Source organism: Scyliorhinus canicula, chromosome 8 (genome assembly GCF_902713615.1).
Source record: "Scyliorhinus canicula chromosome 8, sScyCan1.1, whole genome shotgun sequence".
Lineage (NCBI taxonomy): Eukaryota > Metazoa > Chordata > Chondrichthyes > Carcharhiniformes > Scyliorhinidae > Scyliorhinus > Scyliorhinus canicula.
In genome coordinates this window covers 47,720,116-47,743,278 of record NC_052153.1, presented here as the reverse complement: position 1 = coordinate 47,743,278, position 23,163 = coordinate 47,720,116, and the positions used below count along the sequence as shown (strand labels likewise).

The window sequence follows — 23,163 nt, the reverse complement described above, 5'->3', positions numbered from 1 at the left end:
CAGAAGCCCCCAGATGTTAGTACGGATGACTTTGCAGTTCAACTTGGCAGTGAGACTTAGTCAACATCAGATGATACATCCAACTTTATTTTCATTCAATATGTTTGTAGCTGAAGTAGTCTGTGTCCATATGCAGCAAGACCTGGGCAAATTTCAGGCTTTGGCTGAAAGTGGCAAGTTACATTTATGGCACACAAATGTCAGGTAATGACCATATCAATCAAGAGAACCTGACCATCTCCCCATAGCATTTAATGGCATTACCATCACTGAACCCCCCCCCCCCCCCCCCCCCCCCTCTCCTCCCACTAACATTCTGGACATTGCAATTGCATCATGAACATCAGTTATTTCGTACAAACTCTTTATTATTTCATAAAACTAAGGTTTGGTGGTTTATGTGGTCAAAACTATTTGTTCCAGGAACACAAAACGAGTTGCTTCCATTGTCATCTTTTTACCACTGGCCTCCTTTCCTTCCACTTCCAGAGCAACACATGTTTATCATGTGCAAATTCAAACTATTCCAAAACAACACACTACTTTCACAAATGCAACTTTCATCTCTTGACCTTTGCCCCTCAGCTCCAAGCTCAATGTGTCCACCTGAAAGTAACTGGGAATCAGCTCCCAGAACAAACACCAGCATTAAAGTACCCGTGCCCTATGTCCCTAGGGGGTAGTACAGCATAAAATAAATAAGCAATTAAGTTTCAACTTGGAAACAGTGATTATGAATTTTAAACAAATATTAGAAATCTCTTTCTTTGTAAACTTACAAACAATTCGGCTATGTGTACAAGGCTCCTTCAACAGCATCTCCCAAAACCGCAGCCTTAGCATCAAGGGCAGCAAACACATGGGAACATCACCACCTGCAAATTCCCTCCAAGCTGCACACCATCCTGTCGTGGAAATATATCACATTCCTTTATTGCTGGGTATAATCTTGGAGCTCCTTTCCCAATAGCAATGTGGGTGCACCTGCACCACATGGACTGCAGTGGTTTAAGGTGGCAACTCATCATCACCTTCAAGGGCAATGAGGAATAGGTGATAAATCCTGCTTAGCCAGTAGTTCCCACATTTCATGCAAGAATTTAAAAAAGGCTGAATGAGCTGAATTCCAGTGGCAAAGCAAGAGTGGCTGCTCTCGACATTAAACTAGCATCTGACTGAACATGGCATCAAGCAGCCCGAGTAAAATCGAAGGCAATGTAAACTAGGACAATACTCTCCTCTGGAGATCTCCTTCCCCCCCCCCCACCCAATGACCTCCAACCTTAATAATTCTCCCCCCCCCCCCCCAAATGTCAAACAGACTGCTTCGAACACCTTCCCAAATCCATGAACAGGAATGCCTCTGCAGAATTATTGTTTCAGCCTTTTCTACTGTATTGAACTGATTTCTTCATATCTCAACTTTTTTCTCCCCCCTCCTTTGCCAGTCTGTTTCCATCTACATCTATAATTTTTTTATCCCTTTCCGTTACAGGTGTTAATTTTTTTACTCCAATTTTTCCCTCAAACAGCTGCTGCCAGGAAGCCAAAGCATTATCCTGCCGTTCACATTTCCTTGCACCCTACAACCCTCTCAGATCCGTCTTCCACCAATTCTTGCCTCTTCCACATCACCATTCTACATTGGCTGCTTTGCATTTAGCTGCCAAAGGCAGCAAACTCTGGAATTCCCTCCCTAAAACTATCTACTTTTACATTAAAGGCATTAAACTTAAGAAAACAAGTATCTCAGTTGCAATTGCCCTTTTGGTATTAACTATTCTTTTGGTTTGTTAGAACTGTTGCCTCATGGCGCTGAGAACCCGGTCACTGTCTCTGTGGAGTTTGCACATTCTACCAGTGTTTGTGTGGGTCTCACCCCTGCAACCCAAAGATGTGCAGGGTAGGTGGACTGGCCACGGTAAATTGCCCCTTAATTGAAAACAAAATAATTGGTTACCAGTAAAATCGAAGGCAATGTAAACTAGGACAATACTCTCCACTCGTTTAACCATTTTTCATTAGACAATCCCTCCAATATCATCTCAGTGAATCTCTCTGAACCTCCTTCAATGAAACAGCTTTCCTTAAACAAGGGAACCAAAACTGCTGTCGGTACTTCAGCTGTGATCACCATACAGTGTACAGTTGTAGCAAACCTTTGATTCTTATACTCAAACCCCCTTGAAATAAGGGCCAACGTTCCATTAGCCTTCCTGATTATCTGTTGCACCAATGAGCCAGCTTTGTGTTTTGTGCACAAGTCCCTTCGTATTGCACCTTTCCTCAATTTAAATAATACTCCGTTCCGTTGTTATCCCTTCCAAAATGAACTTCATATTTTCCCACATTATAATCCAAATTTGTGCCACTTACTTAACCTGTCAATATATGTTGTCAAACTGTATGCATCCCTCTCACACTTGCCTTTCCACCTATTTTTGTGTCATCTGCAAATTTGACTACAGTACATTCAATTACTTCCTCCAAGTTATTCATATATATTGTAAACAGTTGCAGTCCCAGCACTGATTCCTGTGGAAACCCATTGGTTAAAGGTCATCAACCTGAAAAATGACCCCTCATCCCCACATGCTGTTTCCTTCCGATTAGCCAATTCTCCTCCCATGCCAATATACGACCTCCAACACCATAGGCTCTTATCTTATGACTTAACCTTTTGTGAGGTATCTTGTCAAACGCCTTCTGGAAGTCCAAGTAAAACACATCTACTGGTTCCCCTCTATCCACTCTGGTTGAGGCTTCCTCGAAAAACTTTAATTATTTAGACACTATTTCCCTTTCATGAAGCGATGTTGCATTTGTAGCTACTTCTTTTATGTCCTCGGATGCAAGGGTCAGGTGACTTATCTGCCTTTAGCCCCATTAATTTGTCTAATGCTACTTCTCTAGTGATGGCATTTAATTGCTCTCCCGTATTCTTTAGTTTGAATGGGATGTTCAAAGTATCTTCCACCGTAAAAATTGATGCAAATTATCTGTTTCTTCCCTCCAAAGTCAGAAGTGGGATGTTCAATGACGTGTTCAGTACCATTCATAACTCCTCAGAGAATGAAGCAGTCAGTGACCACATACAAGATCTGGACAAAATTCAGTCTTGCACAGGTTAAGTGCCAAGTAACATTCGTGCCAGTCATGTGCCAGGAAATAATGAGTCTAGTCATCTCTTGACATTCAATGTCAAATTCCTCCCACTATCAACATCCTATGGGTCCCCAGTGACCGGTAACATTACTGGACTAGCTACATAATAACTAGCTACCAGAGCAGGACACAGGCTGGCACTTGACTCAGCTCCCGACTCCCAAAAGGCTTTCCACCATTTATAATGGCACAAGTCAGGAGTGTGATGGAATACCTGTCATTTGGATGCCTGCAGCTCCAACAACACAAAAACATCAGCAACATCCATAATGAGCAGCCTGCTTGATTGGCATCACATCCATCATCTTAAGCATTCACTAAGATGCACTGCAGCAAGACATGCGGAGCAGCATCAAAGCAGGGGAAAGTTCAAGCTGAGAATCAAGCTGAGCATCAATCATACAATGACTGCTGCTTCACGGGAGATCCGGGCCACTGTCAGTCTGCACGCTCCCCCTGGTGAAGCCCGAAGTTGGGGAGGTATCTTCGTTAACTCCTCTTAGACATAGACATAGAACATAGAACAGTACAGCACAGAACAGGCCCTTCAGCCCCCGATGTTGTGCCGAGCAATGATCACCCTACTCAAACCCACGTATCCACCCTATACCCGTAACCCAACAACCCCCCCTTAACCTTACATTTTAGGACACTACAGTCAATTTAGCATGGCCAATCCACCTAACCCGCACATCTTTGGACTGTGGGAGGAAACCGGAGCACCCGGAGGAAACCCACGCACACACGGGGAGGACGTGCAGACTCCGCACAGACAGTGACCCAGCCGGGAATCGAACCTGGGACCCTGGAGCTGTGAAGCATTTATGCTAACCACCATGCTACCGTGCTGCCCACTTGACTACATGCTGCTCTTTAGAAGCATTAACCAGAAACACAGGGACCAATTTTAATGACAAATGCAATCGATGCAGTGTTAAGGTGGACTGGAAGCTACCTAGTCCTCTGAAGTACGAGGATGGCATGGACTTTAATTTTTGGGCTTCATCTGCATTATGTCATCAGTCTCCCACCTGACCTGGTGCACAGGTGGGAGTAAGTACTCTGCAGCTTCCTGCTACCCAAGAGGGGAATGATCTCCAACACCAAGCTAAGTGGTGGGGAACAAGAGGGAGAAACTATAATAATGGCACAAGCGGCCCAGGGTTCTCCTCAAGGCCAGAGAAAACCCCCTGCTCTCCCTGTCCCAGGAACTACAAATAAACATATCTTTCAGACCTGGGTTCCATTTCCTAATGGTTTTTCTGCATAGACATGGGCACCAATGACTATTTTTGCTCCCAACTACATCATTTTAGCCTGATTTGCATATTTAAGGTAAGGCTCCGCTGCCCTCCAGGGAGTGTTCAGCTCATCTGTCCAAAAATAAAACTCAGATTAATATCGTCAGGACCTGCAGGAAAACAGTGGCATTGATGGCGATGCCTTGCACTGGGTACTCACCAGTAGCGTGGGATTTCTAAATTTGCTCAGCTGATATATGTTTCTACAGGGATACTAATGATAATTCTACTGTGCTGTTCACACCACTGCCCAAAGTGCTATGGATGCTGGGGTTCAACTGAAATTTAAGACTGGGATGAATAGATTAAATCAAGGGAAATGGTGCAAGTGAGTAAATTTAGCAGAGGTGCAGATTACCCATGACCTAACAATATGATAGACGAGGCTCTAAGGGGCTCAATGGGCAACTCGCTTCAATCTCCCCAGTTCAATTACATGTTATTAAAATCTGGAGAAATCGGTATTCTGGACAATATTTACCCTTCAACCAGCATCACCGACGGATTATCTCATTACTGTGTGTGGGGGAGCTTGATGCCAGCAAATTGGTTACTGTGTTTTCTACATTATAACAGTAACTACACATTAAAAGTAATTCACTCGCTGAAAAACACCCCGAGGATGTACAAAAAAAAAAGTTCTTCCTTTGACTTAATTTCCAGCTGATTAAAAGAAAAGCAGTAGCCTGGAATCATACTTCCTCACCCATATCTATTCTAATGTCTAAACTGCTTTCCTTCAACTATCATCCCTGAATTGGAAATTGTTCCACACTTCCACCATTTCAATTTCTCAAATGGGCCCACCCCTCCTCACGCCCTCCCCCACCCCCCCCCAAAAAACTCCACAAGTTTCAAATCACTCAAACAGGTCTCAGCTGCAATTCATCTTTCCTACCCATTCCTCTGCTCCTGGGACCTAGCTCTGCATCCCCAGCACCCTCCAAGTACCACAAGGTTCTCTAGTATGTCAATTTCAACATTCAGATCCTCATTTTCGTGAGGTTCCATGTCCTCACCTAACCTTACATTAGTGAAGTCTTCCTACTCTCCATACCTCCAAAGACTGGATATCCCTTGCCCTCACTGACTCCACCGCACAATCAGATATTCTTCTCAAACCCTCTAAATAGTCCTTTTTTTACCTTTCCACATTCCTCCCAGGATTCTTTCAACCAACCTTGGGTCCCTATCCTAGACGTATCTTATTCTTAAGTCTGGGCACCCATCTCGTCTTGCTCTAATGTGCCTTTCGGTCAGTGTGAAAAGCAACATAAATGGTAGATGCTATCAGTAGAAAAAGTTGCAAGTGATAGAAGTTAAAGTGCATGTCAAACATTACAATCCCACTTGGATCATGAACCACTTCTAAACATTGAATGCAACTGGGATCAAATTCCCCCCCACCCAACTAAGAGCCTGTGCGCAAAATAACATGGCACTCCAACCTAAATTTCTCTGTCCCCAGTCCAGCTGACACCATCCCTTTCCACATTCTGTGCTCTGTTTTCTTTCCTTCGCCTCAGTTACTGCCACTCTGGGCTTAACACCACCTGGCAGCCCCAGAGTACATAGAACATAGAACAGTACAGCACAGAACAGGCCCTTCGGCCCTCAATGTTGTGCCGAGCAATGATCACCCTACTCAAACCCACGTATCCACCCTACGCCCGTAACCCAACAACCCCCCCCCGAACCTTACTTTTTAGGACACTACGGGCAATTTATCACGGCCAATCCACCTAACCCGCACATCTTTGGACTGTGGGAGGAAACCGGAGCACCCGGAGGAAACCCACGCACACACGGGGAGGACGTGCAGACTCCGCACAGACAGTGACCCAGCCGGGAATCGAACCTGGGACCCTGGAGCTGTGAAGCATTTATGCTAACCACCATGCTGCCCAAACAGTACTAGCAGTAAAAGTCAAGATTTCTTCCAATGAGGAAGAGGAGCCGCAGCTCACACATTTGGAGGCGTCAGTCCCTGCCGAGGATTACAACAGCTGCAGTTCCTTCTTTCGTTCACCCCTTTAAAGTCCCTGCCTTATGCAATGCCAGTAAATTTTCCTCCCTTGTACAATCTGCACCCTGTATACACAAGGAAGCCCACTGTGCATGGTAAATTATCGTTGACCCAGAAAAATAGTTTGTTGGAGGGGCGAGCACAAATCCTAATCTCTGAAAATCTAATTTAATAGTTTTTCCTTGTGTTGATAAATGTGTCAATTTGCCCAAAGGAGCTCCTGCTACAAAATGGCTAACCCAACATCGAATTTTCACCCTCTGCAGCCCTTCAGTGATGTTTTTCACAATATGCGCAGGGAACCATGAGAATGTGAAACAAACATTAATCACCTATACCTGGTGTCAGCCGTCAATGACACTAAACTCAGGTTTTTGTCCCTTGTTGATGCGCCAATGACTTAATATTCAGTAGAAATTAGGCTAAATCCAGTCAATTACACCAGAACAGGACTCACCCACATGGATTCAATGCCTGCCAAAGAAATTCAACTGAAGCCACTTAAAAAGCAAAACCAAAAGTATTAAATCAAACAATTGAGGAATGGTACATTTTCTGCCAACCTCACTCCCTTGTGGTGCTGGAGAATGCCTGATATCAGGCACAAATCAATTATGTTTCTTGATTGCGCTAATCTATGGGAGATTTTAAGTTTGGACTCATGCTTGTGTTTGTGGAAACTTGAGCTTGGCAAATCAAAGCAATGTCCAGTGCATTTTACTGACCATGCCCCGTCAGAAACTTCATACTAATATTATACTTGCTTTCCTCAAGACAAATTCTAGAACATACCATTTGTGAAGCAGACGGTGTCTCCAAACAGCTTACACATAGAGGTAGTATAGGATGTGTCAAAGACATTGACTTTCTCTGTAAAATAGTGACACATAAATGGCATCAAACTATGAACAGTTGGCAGTAAACATTCTCCTTCAGTGTCCTCCATACACCTCTTAATATTCAGAAAGGTACACCATTGTAGTGAGCTTACCCTCTGTTGTTACTAGATTGTCACCATACAATTCATGCATAACTGCAGAAGGATCCTTTTCAAATACTGACATCCTAGCTGCAAAAGCAACAGTTGTAGGTTATGGCACATTTCATTAGGTACCCAAATGCTCCTGCGAGTCGTTCAATACCACGTCCATCTGTCGAGTGTTTCATTATATAAAATAGGACACATGACCGAGCATAATTACTGATTAATTAGGATTGGCACAATCGCATGACTGTTTCTGGTGCAGACTACCTATTTTTCATATAAACATGACCCAATCATCGTTTATACCAAAGCAATGCTTTGAGAAAGTTAAAAGAGGTCCCTATAGGTACATTCGTAAGACGAGCTAGATGCCAGTTGTAAGCAATTTCAGCTGTGCGCGAAAGTTAAATTTGTGGGACTGTTAACGCCTTCAACGTTCCTTCTGATCTCCCAATGTAACTTCGGCAGGCAGTCTGGAGACAGGGCATGGATGGGGGCTGTTTAGCTCAGGGCTAAATCGCTGGCTTTGAAAGCAGACCAAGCAGGCCAGCAGCACGGTTCAATTCCCGTAACAGCCTCCCCGAACAGGCGCCGGAATGTGGCGACTAGGGGCTTTTCACAGTAACTTCATTGAAGCCTACTCGTGACAATAAGCGATTTTCATATTTCATATTTCATGTTTGTGAACTGAAAATCAGGTGCAAAGGCCCCAACCAACACTGAAGAAAAGTAGAATAGAGACACTCTTTCTCAGAGATTCTCACTCTGCTATGCTCTGGCATAAGGTGAAGCCTCAGGTTGAAAATTCAGGTCGCATGTATAACAAGACAGCATTGGTTAGACACCACCTCCTGTCAGTCAATACGGTTTTAAACTGTCCAGAAGTAATTTGAAAATGTTGACAAGTGGCAAAAGAAATCAAACCAAATGGGCAGCACAGTGGAGCAGTGACTAGCACTGTTGCTTCACGGCACCGAGGTCCCAGGTTCGATCCCGGCTCTGGGTCACTGTCCGTGTGGAGTTTGCACATTCTCCGTGTTTGTGTGGATTTCACCCCCACAACCCAAAAGATGTGCAGGCTAGGTGCATTGACTATGTGAAATTGCCCCTTAATTGGAAAAAAATAATTGGGTACTCTAAATTTATATAAAAAGAAAAATAAATCAAACCAAACTATTTCTTAAAAATGAAGTATTTTCCCAGCATCAACTTTTGCAAACAATAGTAACTGGCAAAAAGATAATGGAAGCGGAATTGGCAGTCAGCCCAGCGCCATGCGACCATTAGACCATTTAAAAAATTGCACTGTTGGGCAGCACGGTGGCCTAGTTGTTAGCACAACCGCCTCACGGCGCTGAGGTCCCAGGTTCGATCCCGGCTCTGGGTCACTGTCCGTGTGGAGTTTGCACATTCTCCCCGTGTCTGCGTGGGTTTCGCCCCCACAACCCAAAAATGTGCAGAGGAGGTGGATTGGCCACGCTAAATTGCCCCTTAATTGGAAAAAATAATTGGGTAATCGAAATTTTTTTTAAAAATTGCACTGTCATGTACATTTCCAAATTATTTCAACGAAAGGTCAGGGGCACAAATAGTAAATGCTTAGCCCAAAGCAGAAATGGAGTCATAATCAAGGACCGTTCTAAATTTGATTTCTGGCCTGTGCTCAATTGGGTCATGTTTGCAGCCAATTAATTTTAGGCATCTTTACCAAAGAAGGGGAAAAATAGTCAGGGCTCCATGGTAATAACTAGCTGTTAGCCTTTTTGGAAAATCGGCACATCTAGACAGTGAAGAGGTCAGGTTGGACTTAGCTACAGTGTTCCTCACAGTTGAACAACCCCCCCCCCCCCCCGGTAAATCCACCAATCCGTCCCTTTAATTAGCAAGCAAGCCTTATTAGAAGGCACAAGTTGACAAGTTGGAGGTGAGTTACAACATATGGGCATCCATTCTCCAAATTGAATACCCTCTACAGGGGTCCCCAGCAGGGAGGGATTAGAGAATTTATCCATCGCTGGGCACATAGGAATGAAGAGGACTCTGGAGATGGTACTGGAGCCTGCTGGTGCCCATGGCTTCATACCCAGCATAAGTCACATTATCCAGGGTACTAGGGGAAAAAACACAAAGTTAGTTAGATAAGATTTTAAGATAACTGGCAAGAAGAGGGGAAAGGGAAGAGTTTTTAAAAAATATACTCAGTGAGCTATGATCACCATTACACTGCCCGAAAGGGTAGGGAAGTGGATTCAATCGTAACTTTCAAGAGCAAATTTAACAAATAGCCGAAAAAAATATTTGTAGGGCTGTTGAGAAAAAGCAAAGGAATGGGATTCATTGGATAACGCTTTCAAAGACCCAGCAAAGGAATGATGGGTCAAATGGTCTTCTTCTGCCCTGTACAACACAAAATAATGTTTGCACTCACAATATCCATACCATTTTAGCATTTCAAAGGTTGTTCCTTTTCAACATTCTCCAGAAAGGACACTTGTTTTTCAGCTTTTATTAATGCCAGTGTTATGTAAAAACACAATCCCCATAACATAACAGTACTGAATTTTCTGTTGTATTGAATATATTTATCATTAGACAGTTAACCAATACAGGACCATTTAGTGACCTACATACGCCCAGGCAAACTATGTTATCAATTGTACACGAGGCTTGAATGGAACTTGGCAAATTTCATAGTTGATTTAATTACAATACAAATAAAATAAATAATATAATCCGAAAGTGGTTGTCTTTAGACTGAAATGTTATCACAATGCATACACACTCTCAATGCAGTAGATGCCAGGACTGAACAAATTAGGTAGTGTTCCCTGAAAACCTTAGACCAATTCTTCCAACTGAGAAATTCTATGCTTTGCTTTGGGACACTCCCAGATCCCCAGACACGGTGCTCAGAATTCACATTGAGCAAATACCTTTAAACAAAGGATAATTTTCCAAAGTTGAAGTCTTCAGGCACAATGAGGCAAAGTGATATAGGGACACAAATAGGCCATTCAGCCTCATGTCTATTCTGATATTCAGGGCATTGACGACCTGCACTACAATTCCACTTGCATGTTGATCCATTTCCTTACTGAACAAAGCCCAATCTCAAAGGTTCCAACCGACATAGCATTTACAGCCACTGCTGTTTGAAGGAACAATTTCAAGATTTCTACTAAAATTTATGAAGGAGTACTTCCTGATTTCACTCCTAAATAGCCTGGCTCTAATTTTGAGATTGTGTCCCATTGTTTTAGGTACCCTCCTCCCAAAGGCCAATATATTCTTTCTGAAATGCAGTTCCCAAAACTGAACACAGTACTCCAGATGGGATCTGACCAAGGCTTGGTATAATTGAAGCATGTCAGTTTCTCCCCTTTGCATTGGCAGACTAAAATGAGAGAGGTGGGCATTCCATTAGCCTCCATGTTTAACTTTTGTACTAATGCATAGTAATTAGTGTACATCAAAACCCTTCTCCTCCCAAAGTTCTTAACTTCTCTCAGAAGTCAATTATGTACTTCTTGAAGCAAAAATGAATGACACCACACTTCCTCATTGAACCCCATCTGTCAGTTTTACTCACTTAATATGCACTCTGTCCTTCTGTTACTTCCTTACCCCATCATCTGCAAACTAGATGTATCACCTTATATTTTGCTAGCCAACTCACATTTATACCTACCTTCTAACCAACTTCCAACCCATGTCATAAGATTATACAATCTCCTCGGAAGCCTTAGCTAATGTCTTCTGAAAACCCATTTAGGTGACTAAGGGATTTCCACAGTAACATAGACACACCCCTACCCATGAATGGCATGGTAGCACAGTGGTTAGCACTATTTCTTCACAGCGCCAGGAACCCAGGTTCAATTCCCAGCTTGGGTCACTGTCTCTGCGGAGTCTGCACGGGTTTCCTCCGGGTTCTCCGGTTTCCTCCCACTAAGTCCCGAAAAGATGTGCTTGTTAGGTGGATTGGACATACTGAATTCTCTCTCAATGTATGTGAACAGGTGCTGGAATGTGGCGACTAAGGGATTTTCACAGTAACTTCATTGCAGTGTTAATGTAAGCCTACTTGTGACACTAATAAAGATGTTATTAGTGACATCAAAACAAAAAGCAGAGAGATTAGCTAAAACATTACTGACTCTTCATAAATTCATGACTGGCTTATACTTGTCCAAGGATTCAGTCAATCCCTAGCCTAATAATAAAGCCACAGGTCGGTTGGTTTCCCATTTTTCCCTCTGGCTCTTTTAAATAACAATAATACATTTGCAAAAGGAACAATTTTGGAATTGAGTGCTTTGGAAAATGATGACCAATGCACCTGCAATTTCCTTATCTACTCTATTAAAGTTAACATGGTATTAAAGTAAAATGGCGGTGTGGATCACCATCAATTACTGCATAGATTTGCTAAAACAGAAGTTGAAGTTTTGTGTGGGCATGGAATGAAGACCGACTTTGATTTAATTGGAATATTGCTTAAGCAGATACACCGCTCTGGGACTGAAGTAATATCAATACATAGAGACTGATTAGTTGATGGTGATGGCACACATGGGTATGGTTACTGCCATAACTGGCAACCAGTTCAAAAAGCTAAAGAAAATGCAAGTTACTGATGACAGAAGCAAAATAATAGAGCCAAATATTTGGGAGGGAAAAGGGTCACTGCAGATTTTATTTGCTCAACAAGCCCATCGTAATTTACATGAAAGATAAAGAAAATGAGATGGCTACGACAGGATGGCAATGGTGTTACGACATTACATAGACCTTAGTGGAAAATTATCCTTTGTTTAAAGGTATTTGCTCAATGTGAATTCTGAGCACCGTGTCTGGGGATCTGGGAGTGTCCCAAAGCAAAGCATAGAATTTCTCAGTTGGAAGAATTAGTCTAAGGTTTTTAGGGAACACTACCTAATTAGTGTAATAAGTCGGTCAGTGTAAGAGGTCAGTGTAAGAGGTCAGTTCTCAAACAGAATTAGGAAGCACGGCAAAAAAGGGGAAAGGTGGTAATTAAAATGTATCCCAACCTGCAGACAGAGCAGTTATTAATGAACTCCTTTGGACTCCGGCCAGGATTCAGTCAGGCTGACGGTGTTCTTGCCCTCTTAAGAACTGGCAGGCAACCCTGATCAATTCCATGGAGAGGTCCAACAGGATGAAGTGCCCTTCAGGCACTCAGGCCTTGCAAGCAATTGAAGTGGGCATACGTCCCACCTGCTAACATTTCTCAAAAATTAGGATAATAAATAAATGCCCATGTATTTTGCCTTGTGATAAAGTGTGATCAACATCGACCACAAACCAATGGAAAATCATTCCAATCTTCATGTTCAAAATCCTGCACGAACTTTGCTCCATCTCGAACCTCCTTCAAAAATTTGACTCGCCCAATTCTGACCCCTCATGCATTGGAGCAGTCTACAATTACCAACCACACATTCAGCTGTTTATGCCCCAAGCTCTAGGATTGCCCTCCTAAACGTCTCTGCCTTTTCTTCCTTTAAGACACTTTAAAATCCCTTCAACCAAATTTTGATCACCTGCCCAAAATTCCCTTCTGGGAAGCTGTGTTATACAATTGCAACTTCTTGTTGATTTTCATTGTTAACTGCCTGGGTATTGAGAATTTCATGGGCGACGCACCAGGCAGGGATGATTGCTCTCCAGAAACAGAATGTGATTTTCCTCACATTGAGAAGTAGTCAGATCTGCTGAAAGCTTCCAAAAGCCAAACTGACAAAATCATCAGAGCAAAATATGTCACAGTTCATGCGTCAGTCTGCAAATAGGAGCCACTTGGATTCAGCAAGCCTGGATCTTCCACACAGACTGAGTTCTCTCAGGGAAGGGGAGAAAAAAGTATCAAAGCTCTCCAAGCAGATTTAACAAGTGCTCTGAACAGACTCTCTAAACATTATAGACTCCAGATTTGATGTTGTAAATCACCTCATTTCCAAGCTGTGTCACTTGAGATCTTTGAAACTTGCCCAGTATGTGCAAGCCTAGATCAATATATCACCAAATAAAGTTCATCAGCGTTTCACGAGAACTGTATCAGCCATAACCAGAAACCCAGTTAACTAAAGGGAACAGAAAAGTAATTTGTTAATTCAAAGAATTTTGTGCAGAAAGCGGGCATTTGGCCGATCGAGTCTACACCAGCCCTTGAAAGAGCACCCAAATTACCCACACCTCCACCCTATCCCCATAACCCAGTAACTACACCTAACCTTTGGACACTAAGGGGCAATTTAACATAGGCAATCCACCTAAACTACACATCTTTGGACTGTGGGAGGAAACCGGAGCACCCGGAGGAAACACATGGGGAGAAAGTGCAAACTCCACAGATTTGTGAAGCTGACAAACCACACCCTTTCGGTGTTATAGTTCAAACAATTCCCAATGGATGAGCCCCCTGACACCCTGCCCAGCCCCCTGACACCTTGCCCAGCCCCCCCCCCCCGACACCCTTCCCAGCCCCAGCCCCCCCCGACACCCTTCCCAGCCCCAGTCCAGCCCCCCCCCCCGACACCCTTCCCAGCCCCAGCCCGCCCCCCCGACACCCTTCCCAGCCCCCCACCCCCCAACACCCTTCCCAGCCCCCCCCGACACCCTTCCCAGCCCCCCCCCCCGACACCCTTCCCAGCCCCCCCCCCCCGACACCCTTCCCAGCCCCCCCCCCCCCCGACACCCTTCCCAGCCCCCGAGCCCCCCCCCCCCCCGACACCCTTCCCAGCCCCAGCCTCTTGATGATCTTGAATTTCCTTTGCCCATTATGAAGAGCTACATGTTTCATTGTGGAGAATGCATTATACATCCTCAAATTTGTTTTAAGTTTCGGCACTTCTTTTAAAGTTCCATCTTAATATCCACTTTTTTGGACCAAGTTCACCAATCCAACTACCTCCAGATGTGATCACATTTTGTCTTATAACATAGTAAACTGTCCCAAACCATGTTAAAAGTGTGACAAAAGTACAAGCTATTTTCGGAGATAGCAAATTTCCAACTTAAACCAACAGCAAGTAAAGACTGAATGTGGTTTGAGGTTTATGGTGGGGGGTGCTCTAGACCCAGTTGGAGAAGGCTGATAAAGTAGAAAGAGAAGAAGAAAATCTCCATATTTAAAGATAGATGCAATTACAGGCACAAAACCAAAGAATTAACTAGGTAGTGTTTCAATGTTTTGGAGGATCCCCTATTCAAGCACAAACACCTACACTTCAAGTTAAGCTGGCTATTGTATAAATAAGGTAACTTTTATCCTTGGGACACACACTTGGGTAATTGTCGCACATCTAGGATTTCCTGTCCATTAGTGGACAAGGCGAATTCAGTGTAATGTTAATCACCAGGGGTAGCATGGACTGCAACTGGATGCAGTTGTACTTGAAAGTAGACACCAAACTTAGATGTTAGTTCAATACGCTTTATTGAACTTAAGCAGTGCACACAGTTCGCTAATCCAATCATGCTTACCCTAACTAACTAGATCAGACTAGCTCTGAGCCACGTGTAGAAGGTGCTAACTGATATATACACCCTGACTGTCACTACAGTTGTCACCAGTGGAAAGAGGCAGAGTGCTGATGCCTCGTGTGTTTTATAGTGGGAGACCACTCTCCAGTGTTCTACCTGGTGATTGGTTGTGTTCTGTCCTGTGTGTTGATTGGCTGTACTGGGTGTCTGTCACTGCCTGTCTGTATCTCATTATGTGCATGAGTGCATATCATGACATCCCGCACTTCCTAACAATGTCCTCAAGACCCATGGCTCCATTCAGAGAGCACCATTACGGAATTCACCCTCAAAGCTCAGCCTTACCCAATAGGATCGAAGCAATTTAAATAATCAATACCAAGTTATTCAGCCTGTCAGTATTAGCACGTAGTCAGTTTATGATCCTGTTTGGTATAACACAACTCATAATTCCTCGACAGTCAACAACAATTGAAACCTCCAGCACGTTTCAACAGGTTAATACTTACCACACAGCAATTCTTTCATTCCTTTCACAGAACACACAAATAAAGTTGGTTTGTTGAGGAGACGTGCTTGGAAAATTCTACTTCCATAGCTATGAATTCGACTGTTGCAAAAATGCATAGGATCTTTATAGAATTCTAATGATTTATCACTCATTAAAGCATAGCCCGAACTTCCAGGAATCTGGATCTGAGACATTGTGCTCAGATTGTTGTGCAATAATCTTCCTGAAAATATGAAAAAAGGTATTATTTAAAACCACTGATAAAATTATACAACTGTCATTCCAACTGACATTTTTCTTTAACTTAGTTAAGTTCTACTTTTGTAATAATCCAGCTCCCACAAAACCAGAAGCTAATCAGCGAATGTCAACATAAATTCATAGTTTCATGAAGAAATTTGGAAGAGGAGGAAATTAAAGACACATGGAAAATGGTCAGAACCTGCATCTATATAACTTCTTTAACAACCTCAGCATGTCCCAAAACAATTTACAATCAATTAATGGTGACTAGTGATGTACCATCAATTTGACTCAAGACACAATTAGGATCCGAACTGTGGCTTTAATCAGCTAGTTGTTAGCCCGGTGGTCGACTACAGAGAAAGGCCGACCGCCGGGAACTCTGGGTACTTATACCCCGCCTCGGAAGCGGGGCCTACTTGCCTCTCGACCAATTGGAGAGCAGTCACATGACTAGCCCCAACCAATCGGACGAGAGGCACATGACCAGCCAGAGCTAACGGGAAGCCAGTGCTCTGCACCAATGGCAGTGCTCATATCCATACTACCACAACTAGTCACTTTAATAGTGCAAACCTCATGCAGCCAATTCACACACACACGGTCCCAGAAACAGCAATGCAATAACCAGATTATTGATTTTACTGCTGGTTGACAGAATATTGTTAGCCAGCATATCAGAGCTCCCCTATTCTTATTCCAGCTAAGGGAAGATGGTGGCCTTAGTTTAATGCCTCATCCAAAGGACTCTAGCTCCGTGCAGTTTAAGTACCAGCTTAACTTTAAGTGCTAAGATCTTTACAGAGAGGCGCGAGTCCACAACATTGAGCCAAGGTGAGCCAGGGTGAACTCCCTGGGACGTCTGGTGGAAGTCGCACGTTGGGCAGCTTCTGCTCGAGTCTCTGTTTTTTGGAGCTTATTTTCCAGGGGCAGTTTTTGAACAAGTTGGTGCAGGAAAGCGCAAGGAAGGTGTGGAATGTCTAAGACCCAGAAAAAAGCCACTGGGAAGAAGGGTTGAGTGAAAGTCGACTGAATAGGTCAGCCCAGCAGCAGGAAAGATGGTGGAGGCTGTATCGCTGGATGGTGCCGCACCCCTCACAGTGGAGACTCTGACCGAGGTGATGAACGGAGAATTCAAGAGGCAGCTTACTAAGCACATGGAGGTGCTGCAAAAGGTGGCAATGGCTGCAATGAGGGAGTGGGTGGAGGAGGCGATTGCTCCGGTGAAGGCAGCAGCGTTGAAGATAAATCGGCCGGGATTTGGAGCTCGAGCTGAAGTTGAAGGGGGGTGAGGAAGCTCTGTCGCAGCAGTGGCCAGTTCACCGCGATGGGCGAGGAGCTGGAGGGTGATGGAGACCAACAAAAGACTCAGAGCCAAGGTGGAGGATCTGGAGAGCAGGTCGAGGCGGCAGAATTTACGAATTGTGGGCCTCGCGTCTGAGGGGATGGAGAATCCGAGGCCGACTGAGTACTTTGTGAAGATATTGGTAGAGTTGTTAGGGGAGGGGGAAGAATCTTCCCGATAGGAGCTGGACAGGGCTCATCAGTAGCTCAGGCCCAAGCCGAACGCAAACAAGCCACCAAGGGCAGTTATAATTTGCATTCACAAGTATCATGTCAAAGAGAAGGTCCTGGACGAAGCAAAGATGTGAGGTGAAGTGGGAAGGCATTGGTTTTTGAATATACCAAGATTTGATGGTAGAGCTGGTGAGAAGACATGCAGCCATTGGACGGGTGAAAGCAGCACTCTACAGTACCGGTGTGGGATTTGGCGTGGTCTACCCAGCGAAGCTTAGGGCGACCTAAAACTTTTACTTTGAGACGGTGGGAGTGGTGGAGACATTAGTGAAGGCCGAAGGACTGGGACTTGGACTGAGGGGATGGGGCTATGTCTTTTCTTTATTTCTCGTTTTGGGCTGTTATTTGTTGTGTATTTTTTTGGGTGGGGGTGGGGGGGGGGGGGGAAAGAGAGAAACAGCAGGGTATTTGGGTTGGCTGAATGGAAAAGGGTAGTTTACTTTTGTTATAACTTATAGTAGGGTTGCTAGGGGACCAGAGTATTTGTGATAAGATCAGGAAGGTGATCGAGGAATACGTGGGCCTTAATCGCGTAGGGGAGGTTTTGCATTCAGTGGTTTGGGAGGCTCTGAAGACAGTAGTGAGGGAGGGAGGGAGGGGGGGGGGGGGGGGGTGATCTTGTCCATGGACGAGGACAGAGAGCGAGAGCGAAAAATTGATATAGAGTCTGGAGGTGGTTTTCCACAGGGAAAGCGATGCACCAGTAGAGAAGGGTGAGGGGAGCAGCCTATAAGCACAGGGAGAAGACAAGGCGTATGTTGGCCGGCCAGTTCCAGAGGGAGGTGGTGGCAAGGGAGACAGTTCAGGCGAGGGACAGGATGGGGAAGTTGGTGGTGGCCCCAGAGGAGATCTATAAAGTATTCAAAGAGTTTTATAAAGGAGCTATATAGGTCTGAATCACAGGGGGAGGAACTGGAGATGAGGGAGTATCCAAAGTTGGGTGAGGAGGATAGAGCAGGCTTGGAGGGAACGGTAGGGGAGCAGGAGGTGAAGGAGGCGATTGAGGGGATGCAGGCAGGGAAGGCAGCAGGGCCTAACAGTTTCCCAGTCGAATTCTACAAGAAATTTAAGTACAAGTTGGCAGCACTGATGGTGGGAATGTTCGAGGATGCGATAGGCAGGGGTGCCTTGCCATACAATGGAGCAGGCTTCGATTTCGCTGCCGCTAAAAGGATAAGGATCCAGTGGGAGTGTGGGTCCTTTAGGCCCATATCCCTACTGAACGTGGTGGTGGTTTTGGGGGGGGGGGGGGGGGGGGGGGGATGTTTTCCGAAGGTGATTAGGGAGGACCAGACGGGGTTTGTGAAGGGGAGGCAGCTGTTCTCGAACACGAGGTTGCTTAATGTGATCATGTCTCCGGCAGAGGGAAAGGAGACGGAGGTGCTGGTGGCACTGGACGCAGAGAAGGCATTTGATTGGGTAGAGTGGGGTTACTTGATACGGTCATTGGAAAGATTTGAAATTGGACCGAGGTTTGAGGTGTGGGTGCGGCTGTTGTACAAGGAGCCGATGGCGAATGTTCACACTAATAGTGCGAATTTGGGGTACTTTGCACTGCACCGGGGTATGAGGCAGGGGTGCCTTATGATCTCTTCTCCCCCCCTCCCCGCTGCTTGCATTGGTTTTAGAGCCGTTGGCCACCGCGATAAGGAGCTTGGGGCTATGGAAGGGGATAATGAGTGGGATGGAAAGTATAATAGGTTGTCCTTATACGCCGATGGTCTGCTATTATATATCTCGGAACCGGGTGAGTCAATGGAGAGCATAATGGAGCTGCTTCAAAGATTCGGGATGTTCTCGGGGTATAAACTGAATTTAGGCAAGAACGAGTATTTCATGGGTCCCCCAGCTGGGAGTCGGGGCGGGGGAGGGGGCATTTCGTTTGGCGGCAACCTGCTTTAGGTATTTGGGGTGCAGGTGGCCCGGGATTGGGAAGGGCTCCGAAAATACAATTTTACTAGTTTGGTGCGGAGGTGAATGCCATTTGTCAAGGTGACACAACCTCTCTGTCGTTGGCAGGCCGGGTGCGGGCAGTTAAAATGAACGTGTTGCCGCAATTCCTACTTTTCTTCCGATGCCCGCTGATCTTTTTAATCAAAGTCCTTCTTCAAGGGGTGGACAAATTGATCTCCTCGTTTATCTTGGGGGGGGGGGGGTCCTCGTTTATCTTGGGGGGGGGGGGGAAAGAGAGGTGGCATTCGGAGGGTAGTCCTACAGAGTGTGCAAAGGGCAGGGGGGGGGCCTAGGCCTCCGAAGCTTATTGTACTACTGTTGGGGAGCCAACGCAGAGAAGTTGGTTAAGATGGAGGAAGGTTCGTGTAGGGGGTTGGGGTTGCAGGAGCTGGCAATGGCGCCACTTCCGATGGCTCCAGGAAGATACTTGGCGAGTCTGATGGTTCATGGCCACATTGAAGATCTGGACAGTTCAGGTAACATTTTAGGCTGGGGGCCAGGTCGGCAGGAGGGGGGGGGGGGGGGGGGGATCATAGCTTCCAGCCGGGGTGAATGGATGTAAGGTTTCAGAGGTGGATGAGAGGAGGAATCAGGAAATTGAGGGCGATGGAAGAGGGATTGTGGTGTGACATACTGCGTGCGGAGGGCGAATGCCTCCACCTAGTGCGCGAGGCTAGGGATGATGCAGCTGAATGTCGTACATCAGGTAGTCCTCACAAAATTAAGGGTGAGCCAGCTGTTCGAGAAGGTGGAGGCTGTCTGTGAGCAATGTGCGAGGGACCCCGCAATTCACATTCATATGTTTTGGTCCTGTCTGAAGCTAGAAAGGTTTTGGTGGACAGTATTTAGCACAATCTCGGGGGGCCTTACACATGGATGTGGAGCCCAGGCGCCTAGACCAGGGTGTTGGACCGGCCTGAGTTGCAGACAGGAGCGGAGGCGGATATTTTAGCCTTCGCCTCGCTGATCGATCGCAGGCAAGTCTTGTTGGGTTGGGGGTCAGTCTCTCCAACCTGTGCCTCGGCATGGCAGGGGGAACTGCTGGAGTTTTTTTGACCCTGGAGAAGGTGAAGTTTAAGCTGGTGGGCGGGCGGGGCGGGGGGGGGGGGGGGGATTTGTTTATTATGCACTTTCGGAAGTCTGTTACTGTTGAGTGGGATGAAAAGAGTTTCCTTTTTTATTTTTTGGGGTTGTTATTGTTTCCCTTTTGTATGATTAAAATTATGAAAAATGTGAATAAAAATAATTTTTAAAAAAGGTAAATTCCCTGAACGAGATAGGCTTTAAAAAGCAGGATGAGAAGTGGAGTGAATGACAATTCTAGTATTGCTGCAGGTGTCGATCAGGATTCCAGCAAAACAGGTGACATATCAGTGCTGTAAAATGAAGGCAGCAGCAAGCAGGAGAGTCAGCTCTTATCAACATACACAGGGAAGCTAATTCTATGTTTACAGAGGCAATATATAGCTGCCAAGTAGGAAGTGACGAAGCATAATGACAACACATATGCATAGAGATAAATATCATTTAACGTTGACCAATCTAGGTGAATATCCGGTGCTATCACTAAACCCAGTGATGAAAGAAACCCAGTGATGAGAGAATTTAGGTAGAGGGTATACCATTACCCTGGATCTTGCTCAATGCAAGTGCAAGCAAGGAATCTAGAGTACGATGATGCAGTTCAATCTTAACACAAGTGAGCCTCAAGTGAGGTTCCATACAGAGTTTTCACAGATACTTTCCACAAACAATATGGAAACTAGGTTTGTTAAATAACAAGTCACCAGTGAGAAGATCCTTTCAAATCAAAAGGCTTGGCGACATTTAAATATCCAAACACAAGGTCACACCCACTCTTATGCAAAAGTTGAAATTTAATCATTGCATTGAACAAAAATAAAAGTACAGTATTACAATTCACAAACTAAAACCACACCTTACAAACTTTTGACATCAAAAGCAGCATCAGAAGTTAAATTTTACAATTAGTTTACAATAAATGCAGATCCAAGTGAAAAGTACAATCACAAACACCGCCTGTGCCAACTTCCCAACTGAAGCAACAGTCATGTCCAAAAGATGCAGCATGGACTGTTATCTATGGAAGCGAAACAAACTACCCAATTCTGCCCATCAATAAAAATTATATTGATGGTGACAGGAAAGGCTTAGGCAGCTCAACCTGAAACAACAGGAATGACAAAAAGAAAAACCCAAACTACCACACAACTGAAATCTGACAGGGAGGTATAATAAATTGCCCCTGTGTCTAAAAAGATTAGGTGGGTTTGTGGGTTACAGGGATAGGGTGGAGGTGTGGGCTTAAGCAGGGTGCACTTTCCAATGGCCAGCACAGACTCAATGGGCCAAATGGCCTCCTTCTGTATTGTAAATTCTATGATATTCTGTATTTAATGCAAACAAAGAATCTCTTATTTCATTGGCTGCAAAACACTTCAGGATGCCAAGATTGTGTAATGGGCTCTGCAAACAGAAGTTCCTTCCTTCTTCATAAACACTTGTTCTTTATTTTGTTAATATATCCCTGCATTTTTTTTGCAAAAGCAGAAGCCAGCAATGTAATCATAGAATGACAAGAGGTATTTTAAAATGTAATACCATTGAACAGGAGGGGCAAATCTGCACAACAAGAATGGCAATTCAATAGTTAATTTGTTTTGTTGGAGGAATTAATGCTAGCCAGACTAAGAATCCTCTCCTGGACTTTAAACTGAGACTCCATTTGCATGCTCAAAAACAATGGCTCATTCTCTGACAAGGCAGCACCCCCTCAGCAATGCTTAAATCACTGAGTGGAATTGGAACCATGCATGATCTTTGGACTTAGATGGGAGTGCAACCAACGAACCAAACCAAGGTTTAACAAAATGACCAGGTTCCACCAGTTATTCAGTGCGTAACAGTTAATTTACAAGTCATCCCATTAGTTAACCACATCTCAAAATAGCATTACAATTTCATCATGCAGTACAGATAAGTCCCATTGGTAGAAAAAAAATAAACAGACAGGCAAATGTTTCACGGGCAGAAGTAAAATCAGGTAGCTTTCACTTTCAGACCATTTAATTCAAAGTCAGAAAAATCAAACAAGTGCTGCCCGAATTAAATGCTCCTTGCCGGAATAAAGTAGCTCGAAAATCAATCAGCTAAGTGCAGGGTATCTTTGCAGAAGACGAGTTAATTAGTTGGGTATAAGGGATTAAACTTTAATTTGCCGCGGTGCAGATGTTGCAAGAACTGTGCTTCTCCAGTTTCTAGTAAAGTGCTCAGAGTGTGGGGGTCGCTCAGAGGAGCACTCTCCCAGCAATGAACAGGGATGCACGGGAAGATGGAGAAGGAAAGACGGGGCCTGGGTGAGCATTCGGAGACCACCCCCGCCGCCCAATCCTCACCTTATCTGCCGAGTGACCGTCCTCCTCAGCTACTGACCGAGCGGCGGGCCCTGGCCCTCCTTCTCAGGAGCAGTGAATCTCCCGCTTCCTCTACTTCTCCTCACACACCAGCAGGTCCCCTGCCTGCCTGTCTCCTCCCCTCAGGAACCGCCTATCGTGTCTCTTCCACCCCCGCGGCCTCACCTCACCGCCGCTCCCGCCTCCCAACGCACCTGGGCAGGTGTGACCCACACCAGCCCCTCCGTCATTGGTTAATCAGGGTGATTGATGGAAGAGCTGTCCAATCAGACAAAGGCTCGGGACCTGCCCCTCCCTCAACCGTCTCCCTGCCCCTGTACTGTCAACCGACGACCTTAACAGACCAACTGCGCACTGTTCTGCTAGAATAAATGTGTGTATTGACCATTTACTTCATTATTCCTAGTTGAACGTTAAGTTTTGAGGGACTTTATAAAGCCACACTTTTCCTGCCTTCACAC

General features: G+C 45.0%; 1 protein-coding gene across 11 annotated transcripts in view; it reads right to left on the bottom strand.

The window, feature by feature from the left end:
• Positions 1–22,902, bottom strand: part of LOC119970222 (beta-amyrin 11-oxidase-like) — a 161,898-nt gene extending 138,996 nt beyond the window's left edge. For 2 of the 11 annotated variants that reach the window (XM_038804484.1, XM_038804486.1), the window contains exons 1-4: positions 22,685–22,902; positions 15,493–15,717; positions 7,484–7,561; positions 7,285–7,362 (exon numbers count right to left, since the gene is read on the bottom strand). In XM_038804484.1, the coding sequence (XP_038660412.1) occupies positions 7,285–7,362; positions 7,484–7,561; positions 15,493–15,688 (352 nt within the window). In that variant the 5' untranslated portion in view covers positions 15,689–15,717; positions 22,685–22,902. The remainder of the gene's footprint in view (positions 1–7,284; positions 7,363–7,483; positions 7,562–15,492; positions 15,718–22,684) is intronic. The other 9 variants (XM_038804487.1, XM_038804489.1, XM_038804483.1 and 6 more) reach the window with 8 other exon arrangements.
• Between the last annotated feature and the right edge of the window lie 261 nt (positions 22,903–23,163).